Here is a 14,969-nt window from a genome sequence, read left to right as displayed (position 1 = left end):
TTTTCTCCTCTTTCCCAAACTTAACTGTATCACCACTCAGAAGAAAGCCTTTTCCGATTCAATGTGGCCTGGCCACGATTTGTTCTTGCCTCCTCAGCAAATCTGCTTCTTCAATTATCTTTAAAGTTCCTTTCTACCACTCTCTTCCATCATCTCTTAAAACTGCTCAAGTCTTCCTCATCCTAGAAAATGTTTCCGCTTAGAAGTGCATCTCTGTCTAGCTACAGTCCTCTCTCACCTTCTTTTCTCAGTCTCTAGAAACAATGCTATACACCTGCAGCCTCTACTTTCTCCTGGCCTCTGCCCTTCCAATGGGTTTAGAAATGAAGAGATCCTTGAATAAGTCTTGGGAATAAAAGATACAGCATAGGGAATATAGTCCATGGTATTGTAGTAGCATTATGTGGTAACAGATGGTAGCTCCACTTGTGGTGAGCATAGCATAACACAGGAATATTGAAGCACTGTGTTGTACACCTGAAATTAATGTAACATTGTGTGTCTACTATACTCAAATTTAAAAGAAAAAGTAAAAGATGAACCTGAAAAAAACCTTTTTGTCCAGAAAATAAGGGAATTTTCAGAGAATGATTGTACATATCAAAAGAACACAAAAGCCAGCTTGACAAGTTAGAACAAAAATAATGATAGTAAATAAGAGTAGATTAAAATGCACTGAATAAAATAGGAATTCATAAGTTCATATTCACATAAATAAATTCATGAGTAAATAAAAAATTTTATGATTAATAGGATATTTATAGAGTTTCAAAGCAACTTCCCATAAAATATTCATTAATTACACAGAAGAGAGGAGTAACTTTACAGTGGAGAAGTCTGAGATGTACAGTATTCATCTGGTGATCAAAATTAACATCATCAGTAATGGGACAAATTTAAATTATATACTTTTCAGGGGCACCTGGGTAGTTCAGTGGTTGAGCATCTGCCTTTGGCTCAGGTCATGATCCCAGGGTCCTGGGATAGAGTCTTGCATTGGGCTCCCTGCATGGAGCCTACTTCTCCCTCTGCCTATGTCTCGCCTCTTTCTGTGTGTCTCTCATGAATAAACAAAAAAAAATCTTTAAAAAATTGTATACCATTTAGCAGTGCAGTGACAGGAATGTAGCATGACTTCTGGAATATTCCTAGCAAAGATGTGTAACTTAAATCTAATCATGAGGAAACATCAGTAAACCAAAACTAAAGGGCATTCTGTAAAACAACTGGATTTGTTATCTGCAAAACTGTCAGGATCATGAAGTCAAGGAAAGACTGAGGAACTATTCAGAGATGACTAATTCTATACTAGATCCTGTTGCTATGAAAGACTTTATTGGGACACTAGGTAAAATCAAATGGGCTCTGAGAGTTAAATGGTAGTCATGTGTCACTGTCTCCTGGTTCTGATGGTTGTATTTTGGTCAAGTATAAGAGTATTCTTGTTTGTAGAAAATACACAGTAAAGTATTCAGAGGTTTTTTTGTTTGTTTGTTTGTTTGTTTGTTTGTTTGTTTGTTTTTTGTTTAAAATTTTCTATTTATTTATTTATTCATGAAAGACACACACAGAGAGAGGCAGAGACACAGACAGAAGGAGAAGCAGGCTCCCTGCCAGGAGCCCTATATGGGACTCAATCTGGGACTCCCGGATCACACCCTGAGCCAAAGGCAGACACACAGCTACTGAGCCACTGAGGCGTCCCTAAAGTATTCAGAGTTTTAAAAAAGAGAGAGAGAGATTCCTGGGGAGGCAGAAGCTAGGAGGAAATGGAGGCTTCTGGTACAGAGCACCATTTCTGTACCTCTCCCTTCCCTATCAGCTCTGTGTTATTTGTCACTGTTCTCTTCCTGAAAAATCTCTCCTCCCTTGGCTGCCATGACTTTGGTTCTTTCCTGATTCTTCTTCCCCTTTCTCCTTCTAATTTCCTTGTTTTCTCTATCCTTCTTCTGGAGCCTCTTTCTCATCTTCACCTTCCTCAATGTTCTGCCCTTAACTTGTTCCTCTTTTCACTCTCCATCCTCTTCCTTGGTAATCTCATCCACTTTTGTGGCTTTAACCATAGCTATTGCTGACAAATCACAAATCTACCATCCTTTCCAGATCTTTCACTTAAGGGCTCTCTCAACTTTCTGGTCCCATAGATACCTCAAATTCAACTACTCTAAAACTCACATTTTCCCAATCTGTGCTTCCTTGTTTCTTCCTATTTCGTACAAAATGGAAACTTGGGAGTCATTATTGATTTCCCCTCCTTGATCTTCATAACCAGTTGGTAAATCCTAATCTCCCTACTAAACTTCTGTCAAATCCATTCTCCTTTGTATCTCCATTGACATTTCCTTTAGTAAAGCTCTTACCATTTCTTGACTAAATTGATTAAATTTGCTTCTTCTCCACCACTTTCCCAACTATCAATAGCGTACCAACTTGTGTCCCAATTTATAGTCTGACTTCTTTTCTAAATCTGTCCTCTCCAAAATTTTCAGGTTACCCTTTTCAAAATATAAATCTGATTGTGTTTCCTTTCTGTTTAAAATCCTTCCCTGGCCAGACACCTAGGTGGCTCAGTGGTTGAGAATCTGCCTTCAGCTCAGGTGGTGATCCGGGGGTCCTGGGATCAAGTCCCTCATCGGGGTCCCTCCTTCACTGGCTCACCATGTTTACAAAATAGAATCTAAATTTCTTGGCATGGTAAGCCTGTGCCTTCATGACATGGGCCTTTCCTCCCTTTTCAGCTTGATCTTTCCCCATTCCTTCTCCCTGACCATATATTCCAGAATTCATAATATGTTTAAGTTCCCTGAGCATACTTTGTTTTCTACATCAATACTTTTACTCATATTCGCTCGTCTTTGTCCTCTAATGGGGTATATTTCAATGTTACCTGCTTTGGGAGGTATGAGGTTATGCTCACTTCTTTCTCTGGCCCAGAGAAAGGTAGTGACAGTTTTCTGTAACTTCTCTATTCACACCTACTCCTATGGTTGCATCTATCAAACTGAATGGTAACCACCACATGAACTTCTTGGTAGAGGAATTATAGTTTAGCTCTGATCATCGATGACTATAGCAGAGAGCCTGACTCAGAGAAGGTGCCCACTAAACATCTGTTTAATTATGACAGACACCTGAACACATCTTCTTCTTTACCAACAGAGTTGTATCTGTTGACCAAAAATTGAAAATAATACAGTATATTTATTTATCCAGGAATAAGGGATATTATTTGTTTGTTTCCCTGTTTGAATAACCTCATATCACATTTTAAATTCATTGTAAACAGTTTCTCCTCTTCAACATACTATTCACAATTTGTTTATTGATCTTTTTTGTTCAGCCTTTTATAATATACAAGTTATAAAATGTGCCAGAGGATCACAGATAACAGAGGAAACTGCCGTCAAAGTATTCAACATAACTACAGAATGATCTATCCAATTCTAAAGAAAAGCCTTCATCTAAGGCCACATGCTATGGATGTAACGGTTATGTAGGAAGAATATGCGAAGCCGACTGTGCTGCTCAAAATTAGCAAATCAACAAGAGATACCTCTTCTCCCTTTATTTGCATACCTTCATTCTAGGACATTCTTATATTTACTTCATACCCGCTCACTTAAATTAAGGACATCTGCTTACTTAAGATTGGGATAGCCTGGGCAGCCCCGGTGGCCCAGCGGTTTAGCACCGCCTGCAGCCCGGGGTGTGATCCTGGAGACCTGGAATCGAGTCCCAAACCGGGCTTCCTGCATGGAGCCTGCTTCTCCCTCTGCCTGTGTCTCTGCCTCTCTCTTGCTCTCTCTGAATGAATAAATAAATAAATCTAAAAAAATTTTTAAAAAAAAGATTGGGATAGCCTGACAACAATAATAATATCTCATATTTATCTAGCTCTATCTCATCTGCACAATAGACTTAAGGGATTGTTTTTATACATTTTATCCTGATGGCTCTCTAAGCATGGCTAATTCTGTGAACCCATTGGGCGCATCCTATCCCTGATCCCTGGAATCCAGCTCTAGGTATCCTTTTTAAATCTTCTCATACTTCTGTACTATACACAACCCCTGATCACTTGCTGTAGAGATGGTACCATAGAGACATCTGAGTAAGTGTTATCTCCCACTCTTGACCACAGCCTGCACAGGGATGCAATTCTTTTTTCTTTCATTAATAAGGGTCTCCTTTCTGATCTTTATTTTTCTGTACTGAGGGGGATGGGGAAACAATGAAGCCTCACCTAAAGTTTCATATGGAATGTACATCTAAAGTTGAAAGTTCATTTTCTCTAAGAAAGGAGTTTTCTTATTAGATGGTAACAAGCACAAATATGGAGGTAGAGCTACATATATCCAAGGAAGAAATCAGATCAAGTAAGAAAATGGCTTTATCCAAGATTTCCAGAGAAATGTGAAGATCGGGTAAGTTGGGAGCAAGAAAAGTTGAAAAGAAGAGGCTTCTATTGTTCAGAGGCTTTCTGATATGTAAGAGGTCAGAGATAGAACAGTTCTTGGTGATATCAAAGTGCCAGAGCATGGTCAGAGTAAGTGAGTTGCTGAAGTAAAGGGAAAGGAGACAAAGTTGGTGTCACTGAACTAAGAGGTTAGATATCAATGAGTCACACACATGAATATTGGAACCAACCAGAAGTATGGCAAGAATCAATATTGAAAGGAGGACTATCAGCAGTAAGAATGAGTTGTCAGTGACAGAAGAGTCTCCTGGAAGGTGCTAAATGACAGCAGCAAAGTTGGGAGGAATGTAGCATGGCTGAATGATATAAACCTTACAGGAGAGAGGAATGTATGAAGGTGATTCATGCTGTTTAAAAACAATCAATCAAAAAAAAAATAAAAAAATAAAAAAACAATCAATCATACAAACAAACGAACTTTGGTTCAAAAAAGTAGCTAACACAAAGTTGAATTAGTCTTGGCTTTGTTATTAACAAATATGGTCTTGAGCAAGTCATGTTATTTTCCTCAGCATTTGTTTTCTTATTTGTAGCATAAGAAAGATTCTTAAAATCTACAGAACATGCTGCACTTTTAACCATGAGTTTCATTTTTGTCTCCTGTTACCAGATTTTGGGTAATAAATCTATACCTGATTACCTGATTTCATGGACTTGCTCAATATTTATCAGCTAACAAGAATCTTAAGAATCTGTCCCTTTGGTGGCAGTTTAACAAAAGCAGGTAAAAGTTAGTTGTATATACCATCCCCTTTTTCTCTGAAACACTGTTATGAGGTAAATAATATAGTAGTGATCATTCCCATTTTGCAAATAAAACTGAAATGAACATATGGTATTTCCCATAGTCTTTTGTGTATTTATTTTTTCAAATGATTAACTTTTTGCGTATATATGTATGTCTCTTCTGACAAACTATGGGACCCCTGAGGATAATAATAGTAATAGCAATAATAATAATTATAATTCCTTTAATTTATGTATTCTTAATACCAACACCAGTGTCTGACACATAATAGACATATGTGCTTACCAGTGTATAAATGATCATATCTTCATTAGAACACAAAATAAATTACTTGGTAATTTAAAAATTTCTCCCCCAAAACTTTTTGTACTCTAGTTGCTAATTTAGGCTTTTATCTGAATCATTTAGATAATTACCTTGAATCTTCAATTTCCTGGCCATGAAGTGACCAGATTAGATAATTCTAAAATTTATAAATGAGAATTTCTACCTAAACCAATAAATTCTCTTCATGAAAACATTAACACCATATTTGGTACAACAATTCTTCAAAGTCTAAGAAAGCAAAACTTCCCATGAGACTGAAGGGTCTTAAAATTATAATTTTTCTTATAAATTCAGATCTCAAATGTTATATGGACAGTCATAGAGAACAACTAGGCATGAAAAGTAAATAGAATAAATAAATTTGGACACATTAATTACATAAATATTCCTACATAAAAATTTTAATGATAGCTCTTTGATGGATAAGGCAGCCACATCCTTTTGGCTTTATGTCTCAGCCTGATTCTGTTTTGCAAGCATAGCCTCTCTAAAACCTTCTCCCACTGAAATGTTGCTTCCAATCTAATATCAGAACACATGAACTGTGAGTTGTTTTTCTTGTGGTTGTAGGTGCTCAATAAACTATTCCATCCTCCACTGTGATTTCCCAGCCCTCTGTGGTCTTATGATGGGGCATGCTGAATATACGGCTTCTGACAAATCTCTCCATGATGATAACACTGTAGCCATTACCAGGAAAGTCATCTATAAATCCACCAGTCATTGTATATTAGCACCATAGATCATGAGGAGAAAAATTGTAGTGCCTGAAGAGAAATAGCAACTGCCAAACAACATGATAGAAACATAAAAGAGGAATTGCCATCCCCATCTACCCCATGCAGGCCAACTATTTGTTCCAAAGCTAATGAAGTGACAGGGTGATTGGTGGCACAGAGGAATGGAGAAGAGTTCTGTCTGTCTCAAAATAATGAAGATGTCTCTTTCTTTTTATCCTTGTATTTCTCCTTGATCCTTTGCACATGGTAGCTATTTGCTAAATACTGATTAAATAACTTACAAAATGGTTTAATATGGTTACAAATGGTTTCCTATAATGGTCTAGCCAATATAGGAAAAAATAACAAATATAGAAACTCAAAAGTATAGCAATCTGGTGCCATTTTCAGTAGGAATAAATGCCCTTATGTTTTTCAACAGGCTTCAAAATTACCACTGTATCCCAGCACATGTAATGATAATCATAATGATTACTTTGTATATTTTTAGAAAGATCTATAAATCTAGCACTCTTTTTTTAAAAGTCAGAAGACTGTATGGTATAGTTTGCAAAGATCACCTTGTAAAGTGTTTAAGAAGTAAAGTACAGCATAGGGAATACAACAAATAATATTATAGTAACTTTGCATAGTGATAGAGGATAACTAGACCTATGGAGATTATCACTTAATAATGTATGAAAACATCAAATAACTATATTACACACCTGAAACTAGTAGAATAATGTATATAAGCTACAATTCAATTTTTAAAATGTAAAAAGTTGGAGTTTAAAGAAGCCAACTCTCAAGTAACCAGGTAAGTCAGCTAGAGAATCAAGGTTCTGGATGAATAAGGTTTTATTTGGATGTGAACACTTTTTTAAAATCATAAGTAGAATACTTCATAACTATCCCTGGCTTTACTTTTGTCCATACACCAATGCTTGCTAATAATGTGTGTGCCTTTAGCTAAAGTACACATTGAATTAAATATATTAAATCTTAGTTCATGCTGTTTAAACCTAAAGAATCATGGTTTTAAAAACTACTCATGTCATGCCTGTAAATTACATCAAAATTCTCCATGATTGCAAGACAAAAAACAGTTCAAAATCCTCCTTGTCCCTGACAAAGGAACACCTTTTATTGTTCCCAGCTATTTCAACAGCCTAGTACATAGAATTCCATGCAACTAACATTTTCATAGTTTCCCCCTTCCATTTAATAGATCTCCTTTATATGTTTCAGTAAAATTCATGTTAATTATCTTTGAATCACATCAAACTCTACTTGGGCATATCTTTCTTGAAACCGAAACTCTTTGGCACATGCTTCAAGATTCTCCACTTTTTATCCTTATATCAATAAACAGTCACAGAGTCACAGAATATAGGAAACCACATTTGAGTTGCTATCTTTATTATTAGTTCGTGGATCACACTCTCTACTCCAGCCAAGTTAACCCACTTACTTTATCCCCTATAGGGACATTCTTACTATTGCTTCTAACTTTTGCAAATGTAATATTAAACAAAATTCTTTTCTCTGGATTTTTTTTCTAGCTAATTACAGTCACCAATATTTTCTTTTAATGTTCCCTAAACACATATAAGCTCATGTATCTAAATGTCTACATGTATCTTTTACTTGTTTTACATGTGTTCAAATTGTACCTCTTTTATAGTGTAAAGTACTTAATAACTGAGACCAGGTCTTCAAATTTTTTATATACACCTTTTGGTATAGTAAATCTTCAACTAGAGTTGAATATCTGATGGCTTTTAATTTAAATTACCTATATTGATATATTTATCTATAAAGTGGTATGGTGCATATTGGAAAAGCATACTGTCAAGGAAATTCATAAAGGCTGAGTGACCACCAGAGTTAGACAGGAAGTAGTTTGCTGGTGATGAACAATAGGATTTTATGCTTGACCCTTTCTTACTTAGTTTCGATGTATATAATTAAATCCTAAAGGACATAAAGCTGATCCTAAGATGATGTTAAAATGAATTAAATAATCAAATCCCAGAACTTACTGATAAGGTAGATTTAAGCTAATAATTTTACATTTAAAAGGAAATAAAAAACAAAGTCTTACTATGAAAAAAATAACAATATCAATATGAATAACTGCCCAAGCATAAAAAGTAGGAGATATGACCCAGCAGTAGTACATATCTTTTAAAAGACTTCTGGATAATAACTTATCTAAGACCTACTCGAGTTGTCTGTGATGATGCAGGAATTAAAAACTCAAATAAATCGGTGAGAGAACTGGTGAGGTATAGCATAAAGGACAGAGAATTTATTGATGACAAATATCACATGGAACAGGAATTTAAGTTGTTTTTGGATGATTCCCAGTGGTTGATGGAGAATTAGTGGAAATTTCAGGGAGTCGAATCATTATATACAAAAGCTGACTAATAGGTGAAATTCTGCTTCTGAATTTAAGTCCTATATTCTCCCACTCTCACTAGAAATCCTAATCAGAAATAGGAAACTCAGAGCATATGGGAACTACTTTTTGGCAAAGATAGTGGTGTTTTAATCATCTTTAGTTGGATGACCTAAATAACCTTTGAAGACACTCCCATGGCTTATTTTGTGACAAAAATAGAGCAATTTATTAAAGTAACTTATTGTGAAATAGTTTGAAATCAAGATAAGAAAGATATGAAAAAAGTTGCTGGTGCATAGGTAGAAAATATGGTATTTAGTAGAAATAAAATTCTTATATGTACCTTCAGTACCTAAAGTAATAGTTCACTGACCCTGGAGGATTTTCGTCTGATGTCATTAGACTTTTAGAGTATGTTTTATATCAAATAGAAAAAAGGCTTCTAATAAGTAAAGGATGAAATTTTGAAAGCTCCCAAAAAGGGCAATTTCACATAAAATGTAAGCATCAAAAAAAGGTGCACTACAATGAAAATGTAACTGTAAACAAAAAAGCACCTTATAGTGAAGAGTACTGTATAGGAGCATAATTAAATTCTTTATCATAACAATACTCACCTGACCCTATAAGACAAAACACTGACAGAGAAAGGCTTAACACAAGTGAAAATGTATCCAATCAAAAAAAATTTTTTTGAAGCTACAAATTCAGGGAACATTCTTTATTGGACTTGCTCAATGCTCTTAATGTAATCAACTAGAAGTATTTTAAACTATTGCTTTCTATAACTTTTTGAAATAAGTATCATTCTTGATGGGGAATCTGCATTTCATTCCAAGGATGAAATTCAGTGTCCTTGGCCAAGATATTCTTCACAGAAGTAGGCTATTTTTGTATTTTATGCTTAGCATATTTAAAGACACATACTTCAGGTGAGCAGCTTGCTCCAAAATCCACTCAATTTTTACTTGTGAATAAATCTCAATCATTCAGTACCCATCCTACCTCAATATTCTCCTCAAGACCAATCCTGGAAGTTTTCTGGAGAGCCCACTGCAGGTAACCACAGGTACACCAATTCTCTTTTGAGTCAGGGAAACTGACAGCTGTCATGGCCAGAGGATAAGTGTGGCACAAATTATGTGGGAGAAGACTGAAAAGCACATAAAAAAATATAACAACAGAATTCTAGCTGGATTAAAAAACAAACAACAAACAGAAAATATCTCCAGGCTTAACTGCAATATAAAATAAAATAATAAAAGGATATAAAAACAATTGGGGTATTCAAATAACAGGATGCCCCAACTGTGGTTGTAAAGTCCATCAAAATTAACCATGGAAATGAAGATACACCAGCCTAGTCACTTGGTACTTTTGATTATTAACTGTACTAGCCTAACTTCTAATTTAAAAAAAAAAGATGATAAATTGGCTAATTTGGAAAGGAGAGGTGAAGGTCACTGGAGGTTCCAGAATTTCTAAGCTCCAAATTGCTAATATCCAAACTGGCCTCTTTCCTGAATAGTGCCCAGATGGCAGAGACACCACCGATACGTGGTCTTAGCTTCTTTTTGACAAGGAACTGTCACCAGTAGGTGACCCCATCAGTCTGAAGGCAGGAAAATTACTAAATGATGCAAGAAAATGCCTGCAGGCCAGTACACCATGAGTCCCTGAGATGAGCAGGAGGGCAGAACCTTAGGAAAAATGAATTTTCAGTTGGAGCTTATACAAAAGAGACTGTTATCTTTCTTTGCAGATAGAAGAAAATAAAATCAATTTAGTTTCCACAGATATTATGTCTAATAAAAGAAACAAATTCTCCTTTAGAGTAAGGCCATATAAAAAAGGCAAGGTGAATGGTGTAAACTCTGGGTAATAAACACCAAAGTTAGCTCTATTGCTGTTCTATGAACACAATGTAGTCTGGAGTCAACTACTATAATACCATGGAGACATTATCTCTGCCACACACATCAGTCAGAAGGCAGAAAGGAAATAAAGTAATTCAAAGTAATATAAGGGTGAAATTTTAATGTGAGTCCTTCCTGAACAAAATTGGCAAATTCAAGTCCAATTAATTTTCCAAAAACATAGTTCTACTCTTCAGAAAGCAACTCACTATTAGCAATTATTTTTAAGCAAAATGATGGAACTGGAAAACAAATTGAAGTTTATCTTCTCTCTACTCTTCTCTGTCCCAAAATAAATAAATATTATATTAAACCATGGAAAATAAAACTAGTGTTTAAAAGTATGAAGTATTACTTCTAGATAGAGGAAGTTGTACCTCTTATCTCTATAAACAATTAAACCTAGCTTAATGGAGAGAATTATTTAATATGTCACATCCCATCTAGCTTTCACTGTTCCCTTTTAGAGAGATCTAATGCTGATAACTAACACATCTTGAATTTATGCTTTCAAGCTGTTCTGCCTAAACACTAGAGAAAACTATATTAAGCATTAAAGTATAGGAAATTAACAGTAGACATTAATATGCACGAAATTAACATTTGAACCTAAAAGTGTGTCTTTAAAAAGTTATATGAGATTTTTGTTGGAAAAGGGATATGCCATTCATTATTAAAAATCAAGATTCAGAAACATGAGTCGGTTGTTAGAAGTCACAATATTGCAGCAGAAAGTTTTTTTTCCAAAAGCAAACTCTGAAATTATAATGTATTATTCTACATTATTTTTGTTTGTCCTGAAAGCTCTGCTCCCTTTATAATATTAAATCATTGGTTTTCATTAACAATCACCATATAACCACTTCAGTAAGAATGCTTCTTTATTTCTAAAATCAGACTTCACACCAGTAACTGAATATTGTGTAACTGTTAAAAGAATATGAAGTCATACCTTTCTTTCTTGGCCTTTTTTTTTCAATAATTTGATAGTAAAAAATATGAATGCAGCAATATTCTCAAGATTCTCTTCTATATGACAGCATATATACATGAACTGTTCTAGGCATTAATGCTTAAATCAGGCTCTTGGTTTCTTCAGAAACATAAGCATATAAGAGAGTTAAGAGTAGTTGACTCAAAAGTCTCATTTTATCCCCAAATATATACAGGTCCCTCTCAGAGGAGGAGAGTAAAAGAAATCTTTATAAGAAATACTTTGTGAATTTAAGTGAGTAAAACCATAAAAATCAATGTTTTTAATCTTAAGTAAATCTATTTCATTTTTAAAAGCCATTTTAAGACAGATGTCTACTATCCTTTTATTAGTAATTGATCTAACTGAATTCTAATAAGCAAAGTCATTGTGTAAGAAGAAAAAGACTAGACCAAAACTCAAATCCAAGAAGTCACCAGTGCTATTTCTCAAAAACAAGAAAATCCTTGGGAGGAGTGATGACATCTGGACAATTTTAACATATGTAATAGAAAATAAATGGTTTAAACTATTTACTTTTCAAAAAAAATAAAATAAACTATTTACTTTTCCATTGTATCTCAGACACTCCAGAATTTGAAATAAGTTTCTGATATACGGAGGGAGATGACTGCATTAATCCAACATTCACAGGTGAGCTTTGGATGTGAAAGAAGGGCCATATTAAGACAAAGAACCTTCAGCTGTTCAAGACAAGATCAATCTTTCGAGCCCAATGCAGGGGACAGCATGGGTTTTTTTGTTTTTGTTTTTGTTTTGGTTTTTGGTTTTGTATTTGTTTTCCTAATTGCTCATATTGGATTAGTCTACTAAGCTTGGAAAAGCATAGCCAGTCTCTTAACAGGAGTACACCACCTTGGGCAAACAAGCCTTTCAAACACAAACTCAGAATGTGAAGGCAAATATCTAAGTCCAGAAATTACAGTTGGACACTGTTTATGGAGAGTTCGTATCTTATAGGCTCCTCCTATCCCCCAAACACCACGGGACAGTTTTCCTACACCATTATTACAGAATGAGGATAAGAGGCAATGACTTGGTGGGTGTGTACTGACAAGGGGTGAAGTCTGTTTCCCACAATGCTGTTAATAGACAGACAATACTAGGATCACGATGGCACATCATGCAACGGACTCGCTTTTTCTCTGTACCTTTCTTTCCCAAATGCGATGCCTACCTTCTGTGTGGACTGCAGAGACATAGGTCCAATTGTAACGTTTGACTATGTCAAGCATTGCCCTTGCTTGCAAAGTGTCAGAAGGGACAACCCTCAGGAAGTATTTGTACAAAGTTTTGTCACTCAGGTCGATGCTCGTAGCAGAATATGCAATCTGGGGGATGTCGAAGAGCTGGAGCAGGTTCTGCACTTGAATGGCTACGGAGCTGGAGCCCGGGCCGATCACGCCCGCAATAGGCTTCTTAGTCCTGCCTGGGGGGAGGGACTGGCCGTCAGGCAGGCACCGGTTGAGCCCATCCTTTTCGTCTCGAATGGAAATCAGAGAGTCCCTGATGAACTCAATGCTCTGCTCCAGAGCCACGGAGGAGTGCCAGCAGGAGTCTCGGATCTCACTGCCCAGAGTGATATTGGGCAGGAGGACGGGGTCCGCGTTAATCTTATCCAACGTATGGAACATGGCCTCCACTCTCTGGATGCCGTACTGCTCCCTGATCTCCCCACACTTCCTCTCGGGCACCTTCTCGGCCGGGGGCTGGTGGTGGACTGAAAAGAGGGCCCCAATGATGACATCTCCGTCCATTCTGGCCACCGAGCGCTGAGACGAGGCTTCCGCCAGCAACACTTCCCTGCCGGGTCCCCTAGGAAGAAGGGACCCCTCCAAAAAGATCGCCGGGAGAAAAACCAAGAGGAGCCGGACCATGGTGCTGAGGACGCGGTCCGTAGCCTGCCAGCCGCGTTCCCGCGCTGGTCCTGCCAGCCGCCTCTGCGGGCGCGCAACCGAGGCAGATGCCCGACGCCTGCCTCCCCCAGCTGGGTCCTGCTTGCCAACGCCGCTGGCCCGACACTTTCGCCGCCTGCACCCCCCGCCTCCTTCTCCTCCTCCTTCTCCTCCTGGGCCTCCAGGACCACCTCCTTGTCCTGGAGGCGTTTCTAGGGGAATTCGAGCCCCCTTCTTCTCCAGTGCATCAAAGTAAACTGGTCACGAGTACAATGGGCGTCGTGGTGGCAGCCGTGAGCTGGACGCTGCCGACACAAGAAAAAAAGGATGAAAAGCAAAGCTCCGTTATCACAGGACCTTTTTCAAAACTCCGGGTCAGTGATGTTAATAGTTGCCCGGTCCGTTTCATTCCAGCACATCAAGGTATCGGCTGCAGGGACGGCTTGGGAGGCAGCTATGGTCAGGGCGGAGGACGGTGCGTCCTGCCCTGCCCGCAGTGCCCTCACGGTCCCTGGAGGCGCAAAGCCCCGCCGACCCTCCCCTTCCTCCAGCTGCAAGCCCTTTCCAGGACCCCAAATACCCATTACGCTTACAGGCTTGAGGGGGGAAAGGGAATAAAATGGAGGAGGAGCTAAATCGTTTAACCCAAGAGAACTTTCCGGATTTGAAAAGATCAACTTTTCCCAGAAGAAATTTGGAAACTCATTATGAAGGTGGAGGCATTACTTCAAGATGAACACAAGAAAGGAACGTACCTTTTACCTTAACTACAAGGGGTTGAAGAGACCTCAACATACAAACCGAGTAGTAAATATAATTTGCCAGGTTGAGGAAATCCATATTAGTTACTAAGGCAACGCCTGGTAAAGTCTCGGCATGTCGGAGTTTGGTATGTCTCCCACACCCTCCCCCCTCCACCACCACCCCACACTTATCCGAGAAGTCAGGCTTACTGTAGATGTTCAGGGAGAAAGGGTGCAGATAAGGTAACTTGTTTCCCGCGATGGAGGGTGGAGGGACGAGGTGGAGGGGGCCCCTGCACTCGCCTAAATTGGGACCTTTGGCTTTGCGCATTTCTAGAAAGGGAACGGAGGGGAGCTTCCGTGTAGCTCTTGGCAGCGGTAGCCCAAGCCTGGCCGCGTTCAGAACCCTGGACAGTGCTCAGCCCAGCTGCAAACACATTCCCCCGCAGGACCAGGAGGGGACGCCTTGATCAGCGAGGTGCAATTCTTTGACCCCCTCCTAATCCCTGACTTTGCTCTTTTAACCCTCCTCCCTGCATTCTTTACACACACACACACACACACACACACACACACACACACACACCTCCCCTAGCCTCCCACCTCCCCTCCATTCTCATTCTCTTCGTCCTGGAGCCAGGGCTCCTGCAGGTATGTTCAAACCCGTTTGCTTCGGGGGCAGAGGCGCCAAATCTCAGCCGCCTGTGGGGCTGAAGTTGGCTCCCTCTCGTTCCTCCCAG

General features: G+C 38.2%; 1 protein-coding gene across 2 annotated transcripts in view; it reads right to left on the bottom strand.

Annotated features, from left to right (window-relative positions):
• GRM1 (glutamate metabotropic receptor 1) overlaps window positions 1-13,468 on the bottom strand; it is a 396,243-nt gene extending 382,775 nt beyond the window's left edge. For both annotated transcript variants that reach the window (XM_055310985.1, XM_055310986.1), the window contains exon 1: window positions 12,769-13,468. In XM_055310985.1, coding sequence (XP_055166960.1) covers window positions 12,769-13,468 — 700 coding nt within the window. The remainder of the gene's footprint in view (window positions 1-12,768) is intronic.
• Between the last annotated feature and the right edge of the window lie 1,501 nt (window positions 13,469-14,969).

The sequence above is a fragment of the Nyctereutes procyonoides genome, unplaced genomic scaffold, assembly GCF_905146905.1.
Source record: "Nyctereutes procyonoides isolate TBG_1078 unplaced genomic scaffold, NYPRO_anot_genome, whole genome shotgun sequence".
NCBI classification, from domain to species: domain Eukaryota; kingdom Metazoa; phylum Chordata; class Mammalia; order Carnivora; family Canidae; genus Nyctereutes; species Nyctereutes procyonoides.
The sequence above is the reverse complement of the archived record's forward strand: the minus strand, read 5'-3'. Positions and strand labels throughout refer to the sequence as shown.